Here is a 13202-nt window from a genome sequence, read left to right on the forward strand (position 1 = left end):
GCTGTAACTGTAAATAAATTTGTCTATTTGCAATTCTACTAGGTTTTGCTTCATGCATTTTGAGTTGTTTATCAGGGGCATAAATGTATAGAATTATGTCCTTGATAAATTGACTCCATTATTATAAAGTGACCTTTATCCATAGTAGTTTCCTTTGCTGGGAAATGTAATTTGTGTGATGTTAGGCAGTAAGCTGGGGCTCTTGTTGAGCTTTCCATGTTTCTTGTTTCCCATGTTTCTTGTCTGTCAAGATACTTGTCCTTCGTTGCCTGATAGCCAATGTCTTGAAAATTTTTGTTTCATGTATTTGGTATGAGTTTCTTCTAGTTGTTTCAGACAGAAGTATAAACCTGATTTTCCATCTTGGCCAGAGCAGAAGTCCAAATATAGTTTTTAAATTATTTATTGTGGTTCTTAAATTTTTCTTTTTGTTTGTATTGGGGATACTTTAGAAGAGTCTAATAAAAGATATAGACCTGAGCCCCTCATGTCTACAGAGGCTTATCCATGTAAATGCTTGGTTGTAATTTCATGAGGTTTAGAGGCTTGAGGTTTCATTCATCCTTGCTTAGGAATTCTTGCTTTCCAGCAAGCATTTTCAACCCCAGTTGCACATTAGAGTCACCTGGGAGAGCTTTTGAATAAATATGTATGCTCCATCAGACCTTTGAAATCTGAATTTTTGGTGGTAGGACCAGATTTTTGGTTTTTAAACTTCCTAGATTTTTGAACAAATACCAATGCTTCATCAGACCTTTGAAATCTGAATTTTTGGCAGTAGGACCCAGATTTTTGGTTTTAAGCAATGATTGTATTGTGCAGCCAAGCTTTAAAACATCTTGTTTTAAGCAAAGGATGGCTTCCTCTTCATTTGGTCTCTTTACCTTTCCTTTACTGGCTAGGATCCTAGGGAGGACGGGACACAGGGAGCCAGTTGCTCATTAAACTCAACTTAAGTAGAAGGGGTTACTTTAAAAAAAATTGCCAATTCCACCTTCAGATTTTGTCTTGGTAAATTATATCTGGGCTTTTAACAAAGGTGCCTAGAGAAGTTATAATAAGAAACCTTTTTCAGTTATGTTTCACAATTTGCTTTTCACAAAATGCAAAATGGTTGGACTGTCTCTTTGGCAAACAAGAGACAGCTATATATATCAAATTAGCCTGAACCTCAGAGCCCAAGAGCCTGAAAGAAATAAAGCTATAAATAACTAGGAATTTAAATTTTCTAAAGCATTGGGTGTTTATGTGATATGCTTTGTATGTAGGATTTATGCTGTGTCAAATGTATATATGGTGTCAATTAGTGGTAATTCTTAGTGAAAAATATAGTTCATTTGACTAAAGTGGGCCCACAGTGCATTTATCTATTTTTTTAAATGCTGTAAAGCAATAAACATAGAGAAAATAGGGTGGTCTTAAGGAGAGGTCTGATGTAATATGGACTCTGTGACTTCAAGATGGATTGATTTCACATTGCATCACTTTTTAGATGTGTCAAATTATGTAATGCATGGAGTAGGAAGTTTGGAATGCCAGCTACTTTTATGCAAGCTGATTCTTTTGTATGATTTTTTTAATGAAGAACTTGAACATCATATTCATTTTGTGTATTAGGCTTCTCGGTTCCCAGATCTTCTAGTGCTTCTAGAAGTAATGGTGAATTTTTAAGAGATTAAATGACTTTGTGTGAATCTAGTTTAAAATGTTTTCTCCCTCAGGGCACCTGGATGGCTCAGTCAGTTAAGCATCCAACTCTTCATTTTGGCTCAGGTCATGATCTCAAAGTTAGTGAGTTTGAGCCCTGTGTCAGGCTCCAGGCTGGCAGCGCGGAGCCTGCTTGGGATTCTGCCTCTCCTCCTCTCTTTCTGCTCCTCCCTGATCATGTACATGCTCACGTGTGCTCTCTTTCTCTCTCAAAAATAAACATTAAAAAAATAATTAAAAAATAAAATGTTTTCTCTCTCATTTATTGTAACCAACCTTTCCCCATAGCTGTGAACTTCACAGAAGTTAATGAAGAAAATAAAAACGATCTCTTCAAAGAAGTATTTTCTTCCATTGAAACCTTGGCCTTTACCTTTGGGAATATGTAAGTAGAGACTGTCATTTAAAGAATTTGGGCCTGGGTATCTCAGAATATGTCACATAATTCAGTAGAGACTTGGAAAGTAAATATTAACCAATATAAAATATTATCACAATACTGGAAAAGCTATATTCATTATTGTTTTATTACTGTATTTGCCAGTGTCTTTAGAGCTGTTCAGAAGCAACATCCATTTGCAAGTGACTATGTGAATAAGTTCCTAGGAGTTTATTTCTAAGGTTCTTACTTAAAAAAAAATTTATTCTAGATTACATGTTGAATGTAAAGCCTGTGACAGAGCAATGTAATGACTTGTCTTTTAATTTCTGTTTCTTATTCTTACTTCCCTGGATAGCCTGACAAACTTCCTTATGGGAGATGTAGGCAATGATTCATTATTGCGGCTGCCTGTTTCTCGGGAAAGCAAGGTAAGCCAGGTTTGTGTGAAAGCAGAGAGTTTAATATTTTTAACATAATATTTCAGTAATTTCCTGATTTTAATCTCAGCAGTAGTCTTTGATAGTTTTTGAGTTGAGCAAGAAAAACAGATCAGTTCATTTTAAATATAATTATGGTAGGGTCACCTGGGTGGCTGAGTTGGTTGAGTGTCCGACTTCAGCTCAGGTCATGATCTCGGGGTCTGTGAGTTCGAGCCCCGCATCCAGCTCTGTGCTGACAGCTCAGAGCCTGGAGCCTGCTTCCGATTCTGTGTCTCCCCCTCTCTCTGCCCCTCCCTTCCTCATGCTCTGTCTCTCTGTCAAAAATAAATAAACATTAAAAAAAATTTAAAAAAAAAATTTTTTTTTTTTTTTAACGTTTATTTTTGAGACAGAGAGAGACAGAGCACGAATGGGGGAGGGTCAGAGAGAGGGAGACACAGAATCTGAAACAGGCTCCGGGCTCTGAGCTGTCAGCACAGAGCCCGATGCGGGGCTGGAACTCACGGACCACGAGATCATGACCTGAGCCAAAGTCGGACGCTCAACCGACTGAGCCACCTAGGCGCCCCTAAAAAACTTTTTTTAAATATAATTATGGTCAGTTTCTGGAGCAAAAATTTAATTATACTTTCTAAGTGGAGCTATCATTTTAAAAGACTATCTCTGATAGTTTTATGGTGTTTTATGTAATGAGTCTATATGTCATACGGTCCAAAATTTTAGTAAGTAATTCTTTTTTTTTTTTTTTTTTTTTTTTTTTTTTTTTTTTAATTTTTTTTTTCAACATTTATTTATTTTTGGGACAGAGAGAGACAGAGCATGAACGGGGGAGGGGCAGAGAGAAAGGGAGACACAGAATCGGAAGCAGGCTCCAGGCTCTGAGCCATCAGCCCAGAGCCTGACGCGGGGCTCGAACTCACGGACCGCGAGATCGTGACCTGGCTGAAGTCGGACGCCCAACCGACTGCGCCACCCAGGCGCCCCAGTAATTCTTAACCATTTTTTCTTCCTGACATTGTCACAGATCTTAAAGATTGGTGGAAACAGAAAAATAATGCAAGAAGTAGAGAGGGTGTTAATCTTTTTACACAGCCTATAGTTTGTTACCATGAAACACTTATTAGTAGACCTGAAGGTCTTAATTCTGCCTAAGAGTATGTCAGAGGATTCCAGTTCTGGTTCCCAATTTGAAGAAAAATTGCTGTGGAATAATAGAACATGAAGAATATTTGTAGAATACTGCTTTAAAGATTTATAATAGTAATATTTTTGTTTGACTAAAAATTGTTCTCTAAATGCAAGAAGCTATTTTTCAAAACTGTGATAAGGGGGCACTGGGTGGCTCAGTTAAGCGTCAACTCTTGATTTGAGTTCAGGTCCTGATCTCATGGTTATGGGATTGAGCCCTGTGTCAGGCTCTGGGTTGACAACTGGGAGACTGCTTGAGATTCTGTCTTCTCCCTCCCTCTCTCTGCCCCTCCCTCACATGCTCTCAAAATAAATAAATAAATAAATAAATAAATAAATAAATAAATAAATAAATAAATAAATAAATAAATAAATAAATAATCATTTTTCAAAAACTGCAATAAGGATATATGTTGATCATTTCTTGTTAAGAATGTTCAAATCCAAAAAGATTTCAGCAAATACTTGGAACTGTGCCAAGTATTTATATTATATCAAAGTAGTATAAAAACTGCAGATCTTAAAACGATACAAAATATGAACGACTAATTGAAGTATTTGTTATATGTACAGTAACACTGAGAAAACAATAATGATTATTTCTGAAGTCATCCATTGATTAGTCAGGGAGGGTAATGTATAAACCATATCACACTAGTGATCTTTAATTATTTTGCTATCATTTATAATTTTCCTTTAATTTTATCTTTTAAACATAACTACTAATTCAGAAGATATAATAACATTATATCAGTGTGACAGCTCTGGACAATTAAAATTTTTGGTGCGACTCGTATTTCTTGTTTTTGTGCCTCTATTGTGCACACTTACTATAATAATTCTTAATAGGAAAATACTTTTTCCTTTTTTCTTTTGTACCTTGTTTTCCTTTTTGCAGTTTTTAATTAAACCGAGATTGAGCTTTAAAGGTCCATGATGATAGAATTCTAATCATAAAGTAAAGTTACTTTGGTGAAGAGTTTTGAAAAATATCTTTAAATACTAGTTGCCATTTACTTAATGCTGTTTATTATGTACTATGCACTGTGCTCAGCCTCCACCATCTTAATCCTTAAAGTAGCCTTAGGGAAGTAGTGTTCTTATCCCCATTTTACAGAGGACAAACCAAAGTTACGTGAGCTTAAATATTGAGCCCGGTGTCCTACAGCTACTAAGTGAGTGCTGGACTTCAAACCCAGTCTCTTTAATCCCTTTTGCATTGAATCCCTGCATGGTCTGTATTGCCCAACCAAAGAGATCAAATTTGTTTAAGATCTCACAATTTTGGTAGGTGTGTTTTCCTACACTGTCCAGTAAGGTAGCCACTTGCCATATGTAACTCTTTAAATTTAAATTAAGTAAAATTAAAAATATACTTCTGATTTACATTAGCCACTTTTCATATGCTCAAATAACCACATGTAACTAGTATCTACCTTATTGTACAGTGCAGATACAGAACATTTCCATCATCATAGAACATTCTGCACTAAGCTGTTCACTAGACCTTCAGAGAAATGCTTATTATATGATAAAATGGTAAAAGATGGCTGGAAGAAGCAGGTCTTTGTGTTCTGTTTAAGTGACAATATAAATATTTAGATTGCTTCTATAACTTCCTAATATTTTTAAAATTTGCAGAATTGTATGTTTTGATTGGATTTATTAATGTTAATTAATGCTGTTAGCAAACAATGAGGTTATTTATTCTTAGATCTTGAGAACTGCAGTTGTAAATAGGTATACAATTCTTATAAGATGTCATAGCATTTAAACAGATTTCTTAAGCCCTTTGAGTTCTAAATACTTGACATTCTTTAACAGGAATTATGTCACATAACAAATCAGAATGAAAAGTTTCTGAAGCAAAAATCTGTTAGCTTCTGCTCTAATCTTAAGTTTGTTTTCTTCCATGTTGTAAGTCTTTTGAAAATGTTTCTGTGGAATCGGTGGACTCATCTAATGAAAAAGGTAATGCTTGAGGTACTTAAAATCTTAGTCAAATTTTTTTTGCGATTACTTTTCATAAGTGTTTTTGGGTTACTTAATGTCTTGCTTGGTAACCTAAAGTGTTCATTTTTAACACAAACTGATGTGTCAAACTTTACATAAATACTTAAGGGAAAAAAACCTGCTACAGTAGATAGATAATGGAGAGACTGGTCAAGAATTCTAAAGGGCTTGGGGCCCCTGGGTGGCTTAGTTGGTTAAGCGTCCGACTTTGGTTCAGGTCACAATCTCAGATTTGAGCCCCTCATCTGGCTCTGCACTGACAGTGTGGAGTTGCTTAGGAGTCTCTCTCTGTCCCTGTCTCTCTGCCCCCACCCCCCGCTCTCTCTCACTCTCTCAAAATAAATAAATAAACTTAAAAAAATTCTATAGGGCTTGTAACTTGATGAATAATAGGAATATATATTAAGAATAAAACATACATTATAATTTAAAACCATTTTAAATTTGAACTGTGACCTTTATGTCTAAATTTGCCACTTGAAATTTTTTAAAACAGTTTTCATTGAAGAACATCTTAGGATTTGAATGCTTCTTTGTTTAGAGTTATGTGCTGATATTTAATATATACTTGGTATTTTTATTTTCAGGAAATTTTTCTCCCATAGAGCTAGACAGCGTGCTATTAAAGAACACTGATTCTGTAGAATTGGCTTTGTCTTATGCTAAAACGTGGTCAAAATATACCAAGAACATAGTTTCATGGGTTGAGAAGAAGCTTAACTTGGGTGAGTTGCCCTTTAGGGCATCTGATTAACTTTGGAGTGTAAGAACTAAATTGTTCACAATTCATTTTCTACAGACGATGACTAATATGATTCCAAATTAGTAGCTGTTTCATTGTAGTGAATAAAATCATTGTCCATTTTCTCTTCTTGAAATAGGAAAGACTTTTCTTACAATAAATGTACTTACTGAACTTTACTGTGGGCCAACCACTCGATCTGGGAACACAAAGACAAATAGTATACTGTCTTTGACTTTAAGGAAGTCATACTTCAGTGGGTGAAAAGAATTGCAATCAGATAATATGGTTAAAAGAAATAAAAGCAACAATAGGTGTATGAGCACAGGCGATGGAAACATCTTAATAGTTAGGTTTTTTCCCCAGTGTTTTCAGTTGACAAAATACTTTCACATCCTGTACTTCATTTAATCCTTACCAAAACCCTGGAAAGAAGGCAAGAAAAGAATTCTTCCCATTTTACAGCTCAGGCAAACAAGACAGGTGATTTGCCTAAGGTCAGATAGCAGATTTATCTAGGATTATATAAGTAACTGGAAGAATATGGGATTTACCCAAAGCCTGTGCTCTTTCTACCACATTATTTGCCCTTTATAGGGAATGCCCATCAGAATCACCTGAATAGCCTTATAAAAGGGCAATACACATGCCTAGGTCACATCTCCTAAGAATTGAGGCCAAGCAACTATATTTTGAAAGTTTCCTAGTGGGTTTCATGAGCATTTCTGGTTAAGAGTCACAGTGTCATATGATGCAGACTACTATGTGTGCTCACTCTTTAAATTGGGAATTACAAATAATTTTAGAGTATAGAAGGGAAAAATAAGTTAATTTACCTTCTAATACTTTCTTTGACCTTTTCAGAATTGGAGTCCACTAGAAATATTGTCAAGTTGGCAGAGGCAACTAGAAGTAACATTGGAATGCAGGTAAGTGTTCAGTGAACTCCTAGAGTTTTGTACTAAGAGGTTACCCAGATGAGCTACTGATAGTGCCTCTCAAAATCAGAAAATTGTGTAGTTAATATAGGAAAGAAATGAAATGCTCAACTTAAAATCCTTTTATTTAAAAAAAATTTTTTTTTAACATTTATTTAATTTTGAGAGACAGAGATAGAGCACAGGCTGGGGGGGTGGGGCTGGGGGGCGGCAGGTGTGGGCAGAGAAAGAGTGAGACACAGAATCGAAGTGGGATCCAGGCTCTGAGCTGTCAGCACAGAGCCTGATGCGGGGCTTGAACTCATGAACCATGAGATCATGACCTGAGCCGAAGTTGGACACGAAACTGACTGAGCCACCCAAGCACCCCTAGACTTAAAATCCTTTTAAACTTACATGGATACCCATTATGGAAAAAAATGAGGAAATTCACAATTTTATGCAAATATTGATTGTCTTGTTAGCCCCTAGTTTTGCTACCTAGTTTTATAATTAATATTCTTCAGTATTTTTTTCATATAGTCGTATTTATGACTAGTTTTTCTGCAAAAAAAGTCTAAACTTAAAATTTCTCCTTCTGAAGAAGAGTAATGGGAGATCTAGAACTTTAGTGCTATTTCTATTGGCAAATTTACTTTTCAATTTTGAATTCTAGGAGTTTATGCCATTGCAGTCTCTATTTACCAGTGCTCTTCTTAGTGATATCAAAAACAGTCACCTTTTGCAACAAACAATCGCAGCACTCCAAGCCAACAAATTTGTGCAGGTAAAAATGTATATGTGTAATACACATTTCTTTAACAACAGCATACCTTTAGATAACAGCTTTTTTTTCCTTTTTTTAAAATGCTCTTGACAGCCTCTACTTGGGAGGAAAAATGAAATGGAAAAACAAAGGAAAGAAATAAAAGAACTTTGGAAACAGGAACAAAATAAAATGGTTAGTATTATAATGGAGTTTCATCTAGAATGGATAAAGAAGATGTGGTATATATATACAATGGAGTATTACTCGGCAATTGAAAAGAATGAAATCTTGCCATTTGCAGCTACGTGGATGGAACTGAAGGGTATTATGCTAAGTGAAATTAGAGAAAGACAAAAATCATATGACTTCACTCATATGAAGACTTTAAGAGACAAAACAGATGAACATAAGGGAAGGGAAACAAAAATAATAGAAAAACAGGGAGGGGGACAAAACAGAAGAGACTCATAAATATGGAGAACAAACTGAGGGTTACTGGAGGGGTTGTGGGAGGGGGTATGGGCTAAATGGGTAAGGGGCACTAAGGAATCCACTCCTGAAATCATTGTTGCACTATATGCTAACTAATTTGGATGTAAATTTAAAAAACAAAAACAAAAAAATAAGTTATGATGGAGTTTCATCTACCTATTTGTGAATATCTAAAATCATCTGCAGTATATAAGCATCTACCGTAGAAGATGCATCTTACTCTGTAGTTTTTCTAAAATGCTGTCTTAATTAGCTTGTTGAATATGCTAAAGAAGCTTATACATTAGGGTTTCTTATTCTGCATTTAATAGTCTTTTTTTTTTCTGTGTAGCTTGAAACAGAGACTGCTCTTAAAAAGGCAAAACTGTTATGCATGCAACGTCAGGATGAGTACGAAAAAGCAAAATCTTCCATGTTTCGTGCAGAAGAGGAGCATCTGTGCTCAAGTGGTGGAGTAGTCAAAAATCTCAACAAGCAGCTAGAAAAAAAGCGAAGGTTGGAAGAGGAGGCTCTTCAAAAAGTAATCATCTTTTTTGTTTGCAAGTTGAATTAGCAATAATCTGCTAAGGCTCAGGATTGCCTGGAAGGCTTGTTAAAACAGGCTACTGCCCCCTCCTCCCCCCATCCAGAGTTTCTGATTGAGTAGCTCTAGGATTGGCCCCAGGCAACTTGCACTTCCAACAGGTCCCCAGGTGATGCTGCTGCTGCTGGTGGTGGGATCCACACGCTGAGAATCAGTATGCTAAGAGGTTTTTGCCTACCTTCTAAATCTTTGGGTTTGTTTATGAAAAAGTATCTTAGAGAAAGCAGTAGTTTAATATTTTGACTTGATTATTCAGGAAGTTCAACTTTTAGGCAACTGTGTGTATATGTATACTGATTCCAGTACCTGATAGCAAAGCTAGGCTGGAACTTTATATTGTTTATAAGAAGATTATAAAGAAAGTGGTGACTGTAAATAGAAAAGGCTGTTAAATAGAAGTACACATGTATTTCGTACATAGTACACTAATTGTAAGTCCTACTTGACTGTCCATTAAAGTCAGGTGCCCATGAATCACTGACCAGAACAGATTGTTATCTTTAGAAATATTCTCTTTGAAACAGATTATTTCATAATTTTTGTATAAAAAGATTTTTCAATTATTTAAATTGAGTTTTATTATATATGTATCTGTTTTAAAATGTAAATTCTAGTGGTCAGTGTTATTTTTTTTTCTGTGATATTCCTGAAGGTAGAAGAAGCAAATGAACTCTACAAAGTTTGTGTGACAAATGTTGAAGAGAGACGAAATGATCTAGAAAATACCAAAAGAGAAATTTTAACACAACTCCAGAAACTTGTTTTTCAGTGTGATCTTACCCTTAAAGCTGTAAGTTTTTTTTTCTTTCAGTATTTTGAAGGCCAGGGGCAAAAAAGAGTAAATATCTGCAGAAGGGAGTGCGATGCTTGATGGGTCATGATTCTTAAGGGATTTAATTTCTGAGATTAATGAAACAGAGTTTGAAAATTGATTTTCAGTTTTTCATAGCAGTATATGATTTGAGTTACATTTTTTATCTGGACAGCCACCCCATGGATTGATGATTTGTCCAATTAAAATTAAAGTCTGAGAGTTTGAACATGCCTCTAAGCCACTGTCTTTCTTAACTTGGTTGACAAAATGGATTTGACCATTGAAACTTCTATCAGTACTATAAGATCTATTCTTCAAATTTTTCATAAACTAAATATTAAAACTGAACCCAGTGATTTATTTGGGAAAAAAGTATCCTTCCCTCAAATATTTTCATTTGCCTCTTTAAAATGACTTTTATTAAAAGTTTATATACAAAATACCTTTTTTGGGTATACATTTCACAAGCTGTAACCCATGTATAAATTTGTGTAACCACCACCATCACAATCAGGATTCAGAACAATTCCATCACTCCAAAAAATTTTGCTCATGGTGCCCCTTTGTAGTCAGACTGTCTACCCAACCCTGACCCCTGGCAAATATTGACCTGTGCTCTGTGTTTATAGGTGGGTCTTTTCCAGAGTGTCATATAAATGGAATCCTATAGCATGTAACTTGGAGACTGGCTTCTTTTCCTCAGCATAATGTCTTTGAGATTCAGCAGTGCTATGCATGGATCAATAGTTCATTTCTTTTTATTGCTGAATAGTATTTTGTTACATGAGTGTACCACAGTGTTTATGCATTTATCAGTTGGACATTTGTGTTGAGTTTTGGGTGATTGTGAATATAGAGCTGCTATGAATATTTGTTTACAGGTTTTTGTGTGAACATAAGTTTTCATATTTCTAGGGTAAGTACCTAGGAGCGAGATTACTGGATGGTATGGTAAATGTCTGTTTAACGTTACAAGAAATTGCCAAATTGTTTTCCAGAATGACCATAACATTTTTCATTCTAACCAGTAATATACGAGAGTTCCGGTAGTTCTGCATCCTTCACAACACTTGTCAGTTGTTGTTTTTATATCTTAACTGTTCTAATACGTGTGTAGTGGTAGTTGTTTTAATTTGTATTTCTGGAGTGACTAATGATACTGAGCATCTTTTCAAGGACTTATTTGCAATCTCTATTTTGCCAGTTTTTAAAACTTGAGTTTGTTTTCTTATTGTTGAGTTTGCATATTTTGTCTTCCAGTCTGAAACTTTATTCATATATCAGTTTCTTTCAGGGAACAAAGGGTTTTAATTTTGATGGAGTCTAACTTAGGAATTTCTTTTATGGGTCATGCTTTTGGCATTATATCTAAGAGTGTTTCACCCAACTAAAGGTCACAAAAACTTCTCTCCTATGTTTTCTCCTAAAAATTTTATAGTTTGACATTGATATATGATCTATTTTGACTTAATTTTTATATAAGGCATGAAGTATAGATCGAGGTGTATTTTTTTGCATATAGATGTATTAAAATTATACCCGTGGGGTTTTAATTTATGGAAATGACTGAATGCTGACATGGAGAGGTCAATGTTATTGAAAGATGAACTGCTTACTTCCATTTCCCGAGAGAAGGGAACATGCTGTGCCACACAGGGTCACAGAAGTGCCAGGTTTGGGGAAGCAGAGGCAGGAGTGAGGGGAAAGCTGAGTACATAGCCTTTATTGGGTTTTCAAGGGAAAAGCAAGGTACATCAGGATAAGCAGTATAGGATTGGTTAGCTTGAATAAGTCCAGTGTGCTTTGGGATATAGGGGTGGTCTCTAGTTGCTTGTACCTAGCCCTGGGATGATTCAGAGCAGGAGAAAATATCGACTTGGTGTATGAGAGTTAGTTAATGAGGTTGTTCAGGTTGTATATGAAAGATGTGCCCCCTCCACCCTCTACCCCTGGGCTAAGAATTGGTTAGCCCTGGGAGGAGCAGACTCTCCCCAGCCAGCAAGCTTTTTAAGATATCAAAACATTATAAAATATGGAAAATGAAAAGCATTAATACAGGTGTCCACTTGTTTCAGTACCATTTGTTGAAAACATTGAGCCATCTCCAATGATTTGCCTTTGCGTCTTTGTGAAAAATCAATTGACCGAATTTTTACAGGTCAGTTTCTAGACTCCCTATTTTGTTCCATGGATATATGTACCTTTCCTTTGGCCCAAATTCTACTATGTTGATTACTGTTTTATATCAAGTCTTAAAATCAGGTAGTGTGAGTCTTCAACTTTATTCTTTTTTAGAATTGTTGTGAGTATTTAAGATTCTTTGCCCATAAAAATGTTGGAATCAGCTTGTCTGTATCTATAAACAAAGCCTGCTAGTATTTTAATTGGAATTGTGTTAAACCTTAGATCAGATAGGAAGAATTGACTGTATATGTAGCATCTTAAATATATATAGAGTTGTTCAATCCATGAAGAGAGTATGTCTCTCCACTTATTTAGAAACATGGTATTTTTTTAATCAGAATTTTATAGTTTTCAGCATAAAGGTTTTCCACATGTTTTGTTAGATTTAAACCTATATATGTATGTATTTGTTTGGGCGGCTATTGTGAATGTGATTGGTACAAATAAATAAATAGATTAAATACATACCACATATAATTTATGTGTATGTATCTATGCATACACATTTCTTTAATTTCAGATTTCAATTGTTCATTGTTAGTATTCAGAAATACAAGTGATTTTTGTGTATTGATCTTGAATCTTGCAACCTTGCTGAAATTAGTCCTAGAACTTTTTTTGTAGAAACATTGGGCTTTTCTACATAGAAAATCATATTATCTACTAATAGGGACAGTTTTATTTCTTCATTTCCAGTCTGTATTCCTTCTATTTCTTTTTCTTTTTTGCACTGACTGTGGCTGTGACAGAAGATATCTTTGTCCTATTCTGGATTTTAAGGGCAAAGCATTTAGTCTTTCACCATTATATATAATAGCTTATAGGTCTTTTGATGATGCCCTTTATCAGGGTAAGGAATTTCCCTTTTTCTAATTTGCAGAGAGTTTTATCATGAAGAGAGAATTTTTTTTAACTGTTGAGAATTTTGGGATTGTTTTTTATTACAGCATAAACTAGCAAATCTGTCTGCT

General features: G+C 35.1%; 1 protein-coding gene across 4 annotated transcripts in view; it reads left to right on the top strand.

Moving 5' to 3' along the window:
- Positions 1-13202, top strand: part of ARHGAP29 (Rho GTPase activating protein 29) — a 67037-nt gene that overhangs the window by 29719 nt on the left and 24116 nt on the right. For all 4 annotated transcript variants that reach the window (XM_047870546.1, XM_047870548.1, XM_047870547.1 and 1 more), the window contains 9 exons: positions 1996-2092; positions 2445-2517; positions 5640-5688; positions 6318-6455; positions 7337-7401; positions 8066-8176; positions 8270-8350; positions 8982-9170; positions 9886-10023. In XM_047870546.1, coding sequence (XP_047726502.1) covers positions 1996-2092; positions 2445-2517; positions 5640-5688; positions 6318-6455; positions 7337-7401; positions 8066-8176; positions 8270-8350; positions 8982-9170; positions 9886-10023 — 941 coding nt within the window. The remainder of the gene's footprint in view (positions 1-1995; positions 2093-2444; positions 2518-5639; positions 5689-6317; positions 6456-7336; positions 7402-8065; positions 8177-8269; positions 8351-8981; positions 9171-9885; positions 10024-13202) is intronic.

This window comes from Prionailurus viverrinus, chromosome C1 (assembly GCF_022837055.1).
Source record: "Prionailurus viverrinus isolate Anna chromosome C1, UM_Priviv_1.0, whole genome shotgun sequence".
Taxonomy (NCBI): Eukaryota; Metazoa; Chordata; class Mammalia; order Carnivora; family Felidae; genus Prionailurus; species Prionailurus viverrinus.